We start from the raw sequence: 14,486 nt of genomic DNA on the forward strand, positions 1-14,486 counted from the left end.
TTTCTCCTCGCCTGCGCTGTATTTCCCCCTTTGGGCCCTTCGGTTCCCTTCCCTCAGAGGATACGGCGGCTGGGAGGAAGCGATGAGGGGTTAGGAGCCCAGAGGGCCCGAGCTAGAGATGGTTTCCTTGAAGGCTCCTCCCGTTTCATCCTTTGACCTCTCTGCCTTCAGGTGTCTAAGCTTGAGAGAGAGAAGACTCAAGAAGCAAAGAGGATCCGTGAGCTGGAGCAGCGCAAGCACACGGTCCTGGTGACGGAACTCAAAGCCAAGCTCCACGAGGAGAAGATGAAGGAGCTGCAGGCCGTGCGGGAGAATCTCATCAAGCAGCACGAGCAAGAAATGTCAAGGACAGTGAAGCTGCGGGATGGGGAGATTCAGAGGCTCAAGTCGGCCCTGTGTGCTCTCCGGGACGGCAGCAGCGACAAAGTACGGACAGCGCTCACCATCGAGGCCCGGGAGGAGGCCCGGAAACTGTTTGACGCGGAGCGCCTTAAGCTCCTACAGGAAATTGCGGACCTGAAAACTGCCAAGAAGCAGGTGGACGAGGCTCTCAGCAATATGATCCAAGCGGATAAAATAAAGGCTGGGGACCTTCGGAGCGAGCATCAGTCCCACCAGGAAGCCATCTCGAAGATCAAGTGGGAGTCAGAGCGGGATATTCGGAGGCTGGTTAGTAACCCAGTGCAGTGCGTCGGGGGCACATGGTCTTGGCAGGTGTCAGAGCGCCGCGGGCGCGCTTTTCCAGGTGTCTCTCATGAGTGCCCACCCCTTGTCGAGGGCTCTACCCAAAACACAAGATGGGTCCATAGGTAGGCAGGTAGGTAGATAAACAGATAGGCCCAGGCCAAAATTGGAACTGTAAAGTGTAAAAGACACTGGAATCACCTTTCTCCTAAAAACTGGATTCTTCCAGCCGCACATGTATGGAGAGTGTTCAATGATTCCTGTTTTCTCGAATGTCTATAAAAATATTCTAACTAATGAACTCTTCTAAAATCGACATGTTTTGTGGGCGTTCCATTTATAAAATGTTACTGTGTTTTTAAAGGGGTAGGGAAAGTTTCTATGGCTTTTTAAGTTTCTGTGCCATCTGAAAATGGCAGCCACTGAGAGCTTCCTGAATGATTCACCTGTGTTCTTTCCAGGGACTGTGTCTGAAAGCAAGAAATAGAGCTATAAGATCCCTAGTCATTTTTAAAATAGATCTTCTTTCCCAAAATAAATAAGGGCCATTCTAAGCCGGAGCCCTTATAATTTTTAAACTGGATGTCATTCCTAAGTAATTTGCTATTGCCAATTTCTAAGACTTATTTCAAAGCCTACAGAGTTAGATCTTTTTTCTCTTTTTTTAAATGTTTATTTATTTTTGAGAGAGAGAGTGAGCAGGGGAGGGGCAGAGAGAGAGGGACAGAGGATCTGAAGCAGGCTGTGTGCTGACAGCCGAGAGCCCAGTGAGGGGCTCATACCCGTGAACCGTGAGATTATGACCTGAGCTGAAGTCGGACACTTAACCAGCTGAGCCACCCAGGTGCCCCAGATCTTTCTTTTTAATACGTATCACCAAAAGCCACATTGGTCTCTCACTATACATAAAATAACAACAAAGTATTATGTGAAAGCCTAGGTTGACCACATTCAATTGTTTTAGAAGACACATTTACATGCATCTATACTCAGATTGCTTAGCTTTAGTTATATCTTATCAAATTAACCCTCACCTATTAGAATGTACTTGATGCTTCTCTAAAAGTAGTATTTTCTGGGAACCTGGCAGGCTCAGTCGGTAGAGCATGCGACTCTTGATCTCAGTGTTGTGACTTATACCCCATGTTGGGGGTAGAGATTACTCAAAAATAAGATCTTTAAAAATAATAACAATAATATTTTCTTAGGAAATCTACACTTTCTGTGTCTGCTGGTTCTAAGCAATTATTTTTTTAAGAACCCAATTATATTCATTGGATTATATCTCTAGGATTTCAATTTTAGGTAAAAGTGGTTATCATAGAACATTTTAAAAAGATAAATGTGTAATTTTCTTTGTACTGCAATATGGTGTGACTGTAAATTGTTGCCTTTTCCACACTTTCCAAATTCTTTATCTGCAATTCATTCTATTGCCCTGGTTGACAATAAAGACCAAACACAGTGCAGAAATATTTGTCTCTGCCCTGCCTTTGGTTTTTGAAATGACAACGGCTGATGAAGAAAGAACCAGCACTGTGAACTCTGGAGTTAGCAGGTGGGTAGATAAAAAGGGTGTTGTACATCAAATATTTGTGTTTGTTGATGGTTTTGGATATAAACTCTCTGAGTATATCCACCTGTTGGTCTGTAGTTTCTTTCTGTGACTTGCTTTTACCAGCATACTACTAAAGTAGACACACAGTCTCTCTTAGTAAGAGTGTAAAATCTAAGCTACCTGAGGAGTGGTTAAAAAACTGGGTGCAAACAGAGAATCATGGGAAACTTTTTCAGTAGTACAGATGCACTTGTCTTCAGTTTTTTCTTTTTCTTGTCTTGTCACTACCCCTACACCCAGCTCCATTTTTGGAACTGGAAAGGAGGGAAATGGGAGCCGTTCTGTTTAGAAAATTTCCCCAGGGAATTCTGGTATGTACCCCTCCCCATCTAAGAACTAGAACTGCGGAAGGATTTTCAGTATTCTGAAACCAAAGCCCATGCTTACAACCACTATGCAGTAGAGACTCATTGGCACTAATTACTGGATATTCTACTTTGAAATATCCAGTTACTACTGGAAAACTACTTTGGAAAATGCTGGAAGTATAATGTTGGGGTCAATATTGCATAGTGCCTATTAGAATGGGCTCTGGAGTCAGAAGACTGAATTTAAAATTAGGCTTCACCACTTAGGAGCCATAGGCCTATGGCAAAGTTTTTAACCCTTTGGGTGCTCAGTTGTCATCTGTAAAGTGGTGATAACAGAACTTACATAATAGAATTGTCATAAAAGGAGATAAGGTATATAAAGCTTTGAGTATAGTGCCTTGAATGTAGTAAAAATTAGTAAATATTAGTTATGATGATGGTGATGATGAAGATGATTATATTGGCAGTAATGGAATAATTTCCAGTACGTTCATTTAGGTAGGGTACATCAGAACCAGCTAGGAGCATGCAGGTGTGGAACTATGGTAAATTGTAAATGACATCATCGATGACAGGTCTAACAAATGAATGTACCATTCAGTTAAGAATAACATAGGATTCAAATTTCTACAAGGAGATAGAAAAATAAAGGCAGTGCTTTCATTCCCAAATTATTAGGACAGTGTTTGAATACTCACAAAGTTATCAGATGATGTCATAGGGCCATGCAGAGTTTAGCCCAGCGTCCTTCCAAAATCGATCTAAAATGTAATCGTGTGACTGGGAGGCAACAGCTCACAGATACTTATATATGGAAAAATGGGACTATTTAATAATTTCTCACAGTAAAGAAAGATTTGTACAAAGTCATCTATTATAAATGAGACAGTATAATACAATTTTATTAAATGTCTCTATCCTATCCCCATTTTGAATATTCTCATGAAATATAATGAAATGAGAAGAAAGGTTTCACCCGATGGCTGTGCTCCCCTCAAAAATTGTTTACAGACATTAACTTCACTAGTCCTCACCAGGAGTGGCAAAAATTTTTCAGTCCAATGAAACTCTGATCAATTGGTATTGAATGTTTATGGCCTTCAGTTGGCACGTAATTCTGAGATCAAGCCCAGGCTTAACAAAAGTGAGTGTTGGGATCCATAATTATATCCCACAGGTGTAGGAGGGGCAACAGTGGCTCATATTACCAGGTGTTTTCCATTCCTGCTGTCCCAACCATGGTTTTGACAGTAATGGTAAAATGCTTGCTAAGAGCTATTTGCTCTGACATGTGGAAAAGAATGGAAAGAGCCACATAACATGAACCATGTTCCAAATCCTCTCCTGAATTCGCTGCAAATTCACCACCTGAATGCAAACCTATTGACCTTAGGAAATGACTAGGCTCCTGCAAAAGCTGAAGCTTCTTCAGTAAAAAATGACCAATTCATAGCGGCTGCTGCTGTTTAAGGTGAACTCAAAGGCTATTCCTCTAAACAGGAGGGGATATCAACGATTGTCCTGGGAAATACTGTAGTGGAGTATTGAGTATCTGTATTTAGTAAAACAAATGACTCATTTTAAGGTCAACCTTTCTTTTCTAACTCCAACCAACCTGGACCATTTCAAACAATATATTGAATTAAAGCATCTACACAGGATATACCAGAGAGAAAAGGTTGTTCTCCTTAGTACCTAATTAGCCTAAGAGAGCCTTTCATTGTATGGTACTGCCTTGTCATATTCATAAATTCAATGTACTTGTCACAGTTGTGATTTTTTTCCGTATCAATCAGCAGAAAGAAGTTAAACTCATACCATTGTAAAAATGCATTTTTTTTTTACAGCATTGTTAAATAAAATGTCCTGGGTGTCGTTTAATTCAGATGGATGAGATTAAAGCCAAGGACAGGATCATCTTTTCCCTGGAAAAGGAACTGGAGACCCAAACCGGCTATGTACAGAAACTGCAGCTGCAGAAGGAGGCTTTGGATGAACAGCTCTTTCTGGTCAAGGAGGCCGAGTGCAACATGAACAGTCCGAAACGAGAGATTCCAGGAAGAGCAGGAGACGGCTCTGAGCACTGCGGCAGTCCTGTAAGTCTGTCCGAGCTGAAGTGAAGAACTCAGGAGTCATCTTTTATTTAGCTCCCAAGTTTTACTTTCCACTTAAGCTCTTTTCCTGTTTACTGCAAGGCAATCAATTCTCCCTCCTACTATAAAACCAGCTAGTATCTTGGGAACAGGGTTTTCTAAACTCATAGACAACAAAGTGGTCGGCACCGCATTAGCGGGTCAGGAGAGAATTACCGGTCTTTTTAAATCTTTCATAGAATTTTTTTAGCCACGGGATACCTGTCCAAACTTCAGCCTATTGTAAGTGCCATAAATTAGATGAAACTACTTTGCCTCTTGCCAAGACTGGTAATTTTCCCTTGTGTGAACCATTGGGTTGGAAATTGGCAAAGATGGTTGTCATCTGCAGGGGTCAAAATGTATAACTGTATAAAAGACTAAACCACTTAAATCATCATCTGAAAGCTTCTATTCTGATTGAACTTGCCGCTTATTACCCTGGATTTTCATCATTTTATATGAGAAATTATTTTCAGAACTGCAGCCATAGAAATCAGCTTGTATATAGTTGACTTTCATAAGTTATACCTTTCAAATTATTTAGCTGCTAAAAAGATGAAAATGGATTATTTAGGAACAGAGAGAGTTTCCAAAGTAGTACTTAGAACCAAGTAATGAATAATTTATGAATTGGTATTCAGGATATATATATCCCAGTAGGTGGCGGAACCAGGATTTAGCAGACGTAAGTTTTAGTTCTATCACTGACATTTACCTGCAGTGCAGCAAAACTGTCAAGATCTACCACATTCTGGATCTACCACATACCAGATGACCTTAGGCAAATTATTTTACTGCTCAGAATTTCCTCATCCATAAAAGAGAGGCCATAGTGCTACTCCGTAAGCCTGGTCAGAGTCTAGAAGAAATGGTATGTAAAATGTTGAGCATAGTGTCTGGCTCATAGTTAGCATTTAACGCATATTAATTATGGATCTACTGGTAGTAGCCACAAGCCCTTGGATGAGTATGACCTCTCTGAATCTTCCCTGATCTGCTGAATCCTCTAGGATTCTATGAATCTGGAGATATAATGTGTGGGAAACTGCTTTATCAACAGTACAGCACTCTCAAAATATAAGATGATAATGGAAGTCTATAATGGTCCTGTGGACTCTGGAGCATAGACTTAATCCATGATGCCATGTGTAAAGTGATCCACAGCAATGATGCCAGTGGGGAAGCCAGGTGTTCTGGGCAAAATGTACTAGCAAAGGCTGTCTTATAATCTACTGCCTTTTATATGTGAAGGCAATGTACCAGCCTTCTCACACTGGCCTTTTTCACCAGGAATACATAGGAATTTTTAAAGCCCAGCCCTACCTTCTACTCTTTGGCTAAGTGTAATAGGACATCTGTCTTAGCTGTGGGAAGCAATGTGCAGCCATGACTTAAGAGATGCTTCTTGAACCTCATGTAATTATGACATGACCCTGGCCTCATAGCCCACAGATCTGATAAGTTCATCCAACCATCTACTACTCCCCCTGTCAGGAGTCAGGGCTCCAGGGAGTATCTGCCACATGGAATTCACTTGCAATTTCAACCAGTCTTGGTCTTCAATCCATGCAGTGAATGTTGAGGGTTAGAAGAGGGTAAATATTTACTCTTCTCCGAATAGAGAACATTTTAGTCTCACCTCATAAGCCAGATGAAAGATATCAAGCCTCTTAATTATTTATGAGTGGAACTCCAAAACCTTGTGAAAAGTGTTATTGAAAAAAAAAGAGAAAAGAAAAATGTTATTGAAGAAATACCCGTTTCAATTTTCATGTGTAGGATTTGAGAAGAAATCAAAAGAGAATAGCTGAATTGAATGCCACCATAAGAAAATTAGAAGACAGGAATACCTTGCTTGGAGATGAACGAAATGAACTGGTGAGTTCTGATCAGAATTAGTTAGTTGGTTAATTAGTTAGTTAAGCATTTCATTTAAAAAAGTATATATGATGTTGTAGAAGTATAACATAATAAAGAAAAATGCAGAAATGATAAAGGCACAGCTTAATAAATGCACCCAAAGTGACACACCCATATAACTACCACCCAGATGAGGACATGGATTGCCAGCAGCTCAGATCGTCCCTTTCTTGTGACTGCTTCCAGTCACCATCCTTCTAGAGATAATCGATCGCTCTACTGAATTCTATCGCTATAAAGGTCCACCACCGGTTTTAAAATGTTTTATAAATGGCACCATACAATAATTACTCTTCTGTGTCTGGCTTTTCTGCCCAGCATTACATTTGTGAAAGTCATTCTTTGTATTGCATGTATAATTCATTCGTTTTCTTATTCTATTTTTCCAATAATACACCACAGTATATTTACTCTTCTATTGTTAATGGACATTTATATCGTTTCTTGACAGTTTTAATGTTAATGGTGCATGTCTTTGGTGAGAAAACATGTTCATTTCTGGTGAGAACTTCCCAAGGAACAGAATTACTGGATCATAGAGTATGCATGTGGCCAGATTCAGTAGGTATTGCCAGTTTTGCACACGTGTTATAGCAATTACATTCCCACCAACGATGTATGAGAGTTATGGCTTCTCCACATCTTTTCCAACATGCACCGATAATTGATCATATTAGTCACTTTGGTGAGTGTGAGCGATAATTTGTATTGTAGGATTTTAATTTTTACTTTCCTTAATACTGAGGTTGAATAATTTTTCACATATCTTTTGGCCTTCTGGGTATCCTTGTGCAAGTTGCCCTTTGTCTTTTGTAAAGTTTTCTTTTGTACTGTCTTATTAAGAATAGGAATTCTTAAATAATTTTTGGATACTTGTTTTTAAAATATCTTGCTCTGTGCCTTACATTTTAGATTCTTGATGGTGACTCTTGGTACAAAGAAGTTATTTCCAGCCTTTCCTTTTTTTCAAATATATGCATTTTAGGTTATAAATATCTCTAAGCATGACTAGCTTCATCCCATTTGTTTTTTTTTAATGTCATAATGTATTACTATTTATTTCAAAATCTTTTCTAACGTAGGATTTCTCCTTTGACCCATGGGTTACTTAGCCCTCAAGGCTTATTAACATCAAACATCTGGAGATTTTTGAGTTACCTTTCTCTTACTGATTTCTACCTTAAGTCCACTACAATCAGAGAACATACTTTGTATTATTTCTTTTTCTTTTTTAAGTTGAAGTATAGTTGACACACAATGTTACATTAGTCAGGTAGTCTTTGTATCATTTCATTCTTTAAAATTCGTTGAGATTCACTTTTTGATGCTAGCCTCTTCTCACCTTTAGAAATATTCCATGTTCCCATGAAAAGAAGGTATACCCTGTGATCATTGCATGCATTTTGAATCAAGTTCATTAATCTCCTATATCTTTACAATGTTTTTGTGTGCTTATTCTCCCAACAGATTTGTCCATTTCTATTCTTAGTTCTGTCGATTCTGCTATATATGTATTTGAAGTCAGGGTACTAGGTATATATAAATTAAGATTTGTTAAATACTTGCATCATGAATTTTTTTTTTATCTTCTGTAATACTTCTTAAAGTCTTGATCTGATGTTAGTTGAACTACATCAGAATTTTTTCTCTTAGTGGTTTCATGAATAACTATATTGACTTTCAAACTTTATAGCATTTAAACTCTATCTCTTTTTTTAATGTTTATTTTTGAGGGAGGGGCAGAGAGAGAGAGAGCAGGACAGAGGATCTGAAGCAGGCTCTGAGCTGTCAGCACAGAGCCTGATGCAGGGCTCAAACTCACGAACTGTGAGTTCATGACCTGAACTGAAGTCGGACACTCAACTGACTGAGCCACCCAGGCATCCCTAAGCTACCTCTTTTAAAAGGAACATTTTTGGGGGTACTTTGGATCTATGGTTACTGATGTATGATCTGGTAGAATTACTGATATCTCCTTTTATTTCTGTTTATCTACATCTTCCATAAATAGCATCTACTAAGTAAATTTAACTATTTAAAACCCCAGGGGGCACCTGGGTGGCTCAGTTGGTTAAGCATCTGACTCTTGATCTCAGCTCAGGTCTTGACCTCAGGGTTGTGAGATAAGGCCCCGAACTGGGCTCCACACCGGGTGTGGAGCCTGCTTAAAAACAACTATTTAAAATCCTTGTCATTGACCTTCGGCAAAGAGACAAAGTTTAAAATAGCAAACCTAGTGGAATAATTTATTTGTCCTTGTATGTGCTCAATATTTAATATGTTTGCTTCAGATACTTGAAGCTCAAAACTCAGGATTAAATGGGGTTATGAAAAATTTTGGCCGTCAATATAAAATGAATTTTCAAATGACAGTTGGGGAATACTGTTTCAGAATCACACGAGCAGCTTTTTCAAATATTTATAGGTAGCTAAGTCTCCTATCCCAGCACTTCCTAAAACGTTGGAGTCTCAGAAACAGGAGCAGTCTTGTCAGATGGTTCTGACACACCCCACCACTTTTCTTGCTTCAGTACCCCTCCCCCAATACATATCATTCAGAATCATTAGTATAAAGTGAATGAACTAACCATAGGAACTTTAATATGGAAATCCATTAGGTATAGAATGAACATAAAATATGCCATCCAAGTGGGAGAGTTTGGAGAGTAAAAGGGATGGGGACTATTAACAATTACCCCAAGACAGCATCCATAAAGTTAGACCAGTGGTTCTCAGCTATAGGCAATTTTGTCAGTACCTGGAGACATTTTTGATTGTCACAACTGGGGGATGTTACTGGAATCTAGTGAGCAGAAGCCAAGGATGCTGCTAAACACGGTACAATGTACAGGACATCTCCTCATGGCAAAACCTATCTAGCCCACAATGTCTCCAGTGCAGAGGTTGAGAAATCCTGCCTTAGACTAACAGGTGAACCAGAATATGGTCACTCTTAATTACTGGGGGGTATGAATACAATCATACTTAGCCTAGGCTTGGTGAGAATTAAATGTTCTTAAACATAAATATCAACAGAACTTTAAGAGTAAGTCCCCCCCCCCCCCCACTTAGTAACATGTTCTTAAAAATAAGCATCTTTGGGGCACCTGGATCTCGGGGTCATGAGTTCAAGCTCCATGTTGGGTGTCGAGATTACAAAAAGATAAATAAACTTTAAACATGTAAATAAAAATAAAGAGCTTCAGCATAGTTCAGGAGTCTTAGCAAGATCTCTCATGGGAAGAACAGACTTTGGCAATAACTAGGCTTGGGTTTGGGTCCCAGTTGTACTACTTAGTGATGTGTGATTCATATGAGCTGCTTTATCTTTCTGAGCCAGTGAGGGGTCATTACAGGCCCAGGGAGAGGTGTGAGCAGTGTGAGATTGGGGCTGAGCACAGCATGGTAACTGGACTACAGGAATCAAGGACGTGCAAGGTATGAAGTTGCTCTTCCTGAGCATTTCCGAAAGCAGAACCTTGGCAGCTTTTAAGGTAACACATTGATACAGAGTTGAGAAGACTGTGATGAAAAACCATCAGGGGCACCTGGGTGGCGCAGTCAGTTAAGCGTCCAACTTCAGCTCAGGTCATGATCTCACAGTTCGTGAGTTAGAGCCCTGCTTTGGGCTCTGTGCGGACAGCTCAGAGCCTGGAGCCTGCTTCGGATTCTGTGGCTTTTTCTCTCTCTGCCCTTTCCCTGCTCATGCCCTGTCTCTCTGTCTGTCTGTCTGTCTGTCTCTCTCTCTCAAAAAGAAATTACATTGAAAAAAATAGAAAAACCATTAGAGGAAACTGAGATCAAAGCAGTCAGGCTGTTAAATGAATGATGGAAGTGGTCAATCCCAAGATACATGGTGAAGCAGAGAAAAGGTGGCCCCAGATGGGCTTTCACTCCTTCTGCTCCCATATCCACTCTTGCACAAGAGACAAATTTTAACTTATGTCTTCCCAGTTAAAACGTGTGCGAGAAACCGAAAAGCAATGTAAACCTCTTCTGGAAAGGAACAAGTGCCTCGCCAAGAGAAACGATGAACTGATGGTGTCTTTGCAGCGCATGGAAGAGAAGCTAAAAGCTGTGACAAAGGAAAATTCAGAAATGGTGTGTATCAGAGACTCTGAAAAGCTTCAGCTTCTGTCCTTATGTTACTCCAGCACCTGTCTTATTTGTTCTTTCTCAGTTTGTTTTTCAAATACGATGCCGGTCATGAAAGTTTGTGTTTTCCCTATGTAAGCAAGGAACCTTTAAGGAAGAAAGCAACGTGGGGCTGAATTTTAAGGGGCTTCTAAGTTTGCAGAATGGTTGGAATCTGCACTTTCCAGAATCTCCCAAATACAGAAGCAAACTTTTAATATAGCCCTCAGCCACAGAAACTTGCAAGAATTTCACTAATGTGCTCTTTATAGAACTGTACAATGGGTACCTCTCGTCTTCTAAGATCTTGCATAATAGTTGAGAAATAGTTGCCATCATTTGTATTATTTTTTTTAAAAACTTTTTAACGTTTATTTATTATTGAGAGATACAGAGAGACAGACCGTGAGCAGGGGAGGGGCAGAGAGAGAGGGAGACGCAAAATCCAAAGCAGGCTCGCAGCTCTGAGCCGTCAGCACAGAGCCCGACATGGGGCTCGAACTCACGAACCTCTAGATCATGACCTGAGCCGAAGTCGGATACTTAACCGACTGAGCCACCCACGCGCTCCGCCATTGTTTGTATTCTGTATGGACAGGTGATGAGCACATCCACTCCTTAACAGGCTTACAATGCAGCTATAGAGATCTTCAGACATTCCTAGTGATTTTGACTTATAGCAAATAAAATGTACTTGAGGGTTTTGGTTGGTGTGCAGATGAACCTGAGCAATTTTCACATTTAGCTGGAGCCTCATAAAGTTTCTGCAGATATTTTATGTTAACTACTAAAGTTTGGGTTTTTTTTTTATGTCTTTAACCTATACTTTCTTCTTTTCCACTCCAGAGAGAAAAAATAACATCCCATCCACCCTTGAAAAAATTAAAATCACTGAATGACCTCGATCAAGCTAATGAAGAACAAGAGACAGAGTTTTTAAAACTTCAAGTCATTGAGCAGCAGAACATCATTGATGAGCTCACAAGGGTGGGTCTTGATCAGTCTATAAACTCTAAGTTGTTCCCAAGGACAAGTAGCCAAGAAATCAACATATGCTGGAAGCACTTGATAATTTCTTCAGATTAGCCCCAAAGGCCCAAGTTTATATATTCAATATATAAATAGTTTGAAGAGACTGTATTCCAAAATTATATTATTAAGCTGTTTTATACATTTTCAATTATAATCCTTAGTTAACTAATTTGAGAACATAAATAGTAGCTGCAAAGTACCTTATAAGGACTTTCAAATGCATCCTTATGCAAGTAGAAAGGTAGTGTGGGTATGCCTTCTAATTGCCTTCCTGTATCAAGATTCTGAAGGTAAGAGATGAAATATTTTGCCAACAATAGCAGGACCACATGCCCTTTATTTCCCAACATTTAATTCAGTGTCCAGTACTTATGTGCAGTTTACTATTTGAGAACTGCCAGGTGGCTCAGTTGGTTAAGCATCCGACTTCGGCTCGGGTCATGATCTCATAGCTCATGAGTTCGAGTCCCTCACACTGCCAAGCCTGCTTGGGATTCTGTCTGTCTGTCTGTCTGTCTCTCTCTCTCTCTCTCCCCCCCACTCCCTCTGCCCCTCCCCCACTCAGGTGTGCATGCATGCGCTCTCTCTCTCTCTCTCTCTCTCACAAAATGAATTGATAAACTTTAAATAAATAAATATTTGTTGAATGAATAGTGACCTCGTAATTACATGACACAGTGGAAGTTTCATTCCCTGTGTTCTGACTGTGAATTTAGTACCTACTGAAGTGTGTAGAACAATTACTATTCCCATTTGCATCCGGTCAAGGCCTGTTTTACCATCAGTAGTGGGCTAAGACCTTTAGATGCCTTTGGGTTTCCTCTTTGCCTCTTGGTCTTTATTCTGTGACTGACATCTCTGGTCACTCTCACTTTAGGACCCAGCTGAGGCCTGGAGAATTGAGGAACCAGCAGTGGGGTGGGGGTGGTTAGGCAGGTGTCTCCAGAGAAGGGTGAACAAGATAATTTCCTGCCATTGAAGGAAGAGAAGATTATAACTTCTGTTTGTAACTATTTGTGGTTTACCCTTTGTAAATGGTCTAAGTTCAGTCTATGTTATAAGACATATAGTGTATTAGGAGGATAATCTAAGTGTAAACTTCCCAAGTTTCGGATATGTTGAGGTTGTATGATCAAAATACTTTTTACAAGGCAGGAAATCCAAAAAGTTAACATCACTGACTTTAACCAGACTATTTATAAAACATGTGAAGCACTGTGCCTCTTACTTCACATCCATATCCTTAATAACTCTTAAATCGCAGATTCACTCAGCCAAGAATTTGCTCAGCTTTGAGTATCTAAGGTTAAAGCTAAGTTTCTTACAGGATTTTGACATGTGGAGGCATGTCATCCAGACTTTCAGGGAAACTGTCACTTATTTAATCTACCTTTGAATTTGTACAGTAAATACATAGAGTACTTCGTAGATGAATGCCCAATTCCCAGGATATCCCCATCCATAACAAGAATGAATCAGGAAATCAATCATTATTTCTAGATATTCTTTGAGTTTCCCAGAACATTCCAACAAGAACCACTGTCCCTTCCCACACCAGATGATTCCAATTCAGTAGATACTCCTGTTTCCATCTTCAGAGGCTGCAGGTGAGAACAAGGGTCTAAGAATAGTCAAAGGGCAGTTTTCTGTGCCTTCAACTGATTAAATGCAAAGAATAAAGTTTTTGTACAGTAGTATTTTTTTCAGTACCTAAATATAAAGTAATTTGAAAAATTACTGAAAGAAACTGAAAAATTGTGCTTTGGGAAAATAGGAGTGACTCTTTTCAGAGCTACTTAATCTTTAGGTATAACAAAGGATTCTGATGAAGAAGACTGTGCCCTTCCTGATTGGGAGGCTCTCAGATCCACATAGATGATCAAGAAACGTTGTAGAGTATTTTTACTATAAAAATATGTAAGTATATATGGGACACCTGGCTGGCTCCACCAGAGGAGCTTGTGACTCTTGAGCTGAGGGTCCGGGTTTGAGCCCCACCTTGAATGTAGAGATTACTTAAATAAATAAAAACTTAAAAAAAATATGTAAGTATCAAACCTAAAAGTTGCCAAAATTACAAAACACAATTTTACTTTAAATAGAAATATGTAATGACTCAGGCAAAAACAAACTCTGTCATTAAAAAAAAAAACCAAAACAACTTAGGGCACCTGTGTGGCTCAGTCAGTGAAGCATCCAACTTTGGCTCGGCTCATGATCTCACAGTCTGTGAGTTTGAGCCCCACGTCGGGCTCTGTGCTGACAGCTCAGAGCCTGGAGCCTGCTTTGGATTCTGTGTCTCCCTCTCTCTCTGCCCCTCCCCCACTCACACGCTCTGTCTCTCTTTCTAAAATAAATAAGCATTAAAAAATTTAAAAAAAAACACCTATAGGAAAATATGTACCAATTCAACACCTGAAAAGCTTCATCTGTTTTCCAGGACCGAGAAAAGCTCATCCGTAGGAGAAAACATAGAAGAAGTTCCAAGCCAATTAAGGTAATGGGAAAACTAGGTTATCAGGCTTTTGCCACAAACACTGCCAGGGAAGTGAGGCTTGCCAAGGAATCTTCCTGCAAAGATGTGATAAATCAGATGTTCCTACACTGAAGCAAACCATGGGCTTTATTTGCTAGAAGAAAATCTCTTCTCCT

The 14,486-nt window shown here is 39.8% G+C and overlaps 1 protein-coding gene across 4 annotated transcripts in view; it reads left to right on the forward strand.

Annotated features, from left to right (window-relative positions):
- JAKMIP2 (janus kinase and microtubule interacting protein 2) overlaps window positions 1–14,486 on the forward strand; it is a 177,621-nt gene that overhangs the window by 116,935 nt on the left and 46,200 nt on the right. For all 4 annotated transcript variants that reach the window (XM_019414228.2, XM_019414229.2, XM_019414230.2 and 1 more), the window contains exons 3-8: window positions 172–669; window positions 4,500–4,709; window positions 6,528–6,626; window positions 10,623–10,769; window positions 11,649–11,789; window positions 14,275–14,331. In XM_019414228.2, coding sequence (XP_019269773.1) covers window positions 172–669; window positions 4,500–4,709; window positions 6,528–6,626; window positions 10,623–10,769; window positions 11,649–11,789; window positions 14,275–14,331 — 1,152 coding nt within the window. The remainder of the gene's footprint in view (window positions 1–171; window positions 670–4,499; window positions 4,710–6,527; window positions 6,627–10,622; window positions 10,770–11,648; window positions 11,790–14,274; window positions 14,332–14,486) is intronic.

Source organism: Panthera pardus, unplaced genomic scaffold (genome assembly GCF_024362965.1).
Source record: "Panthera pardus isolate Hobbes unplaced genomic scaffold, ASM2436296v1 HiC_scaffold_2, whole genome shotgun sequence".
Classification (NCBI taxonomy): domain Eukaryota; kingdom Metazoa; phylum Chordata; class Mammalia; order Carnivora; family Felidae; genus Panthera; species Panthera pardus.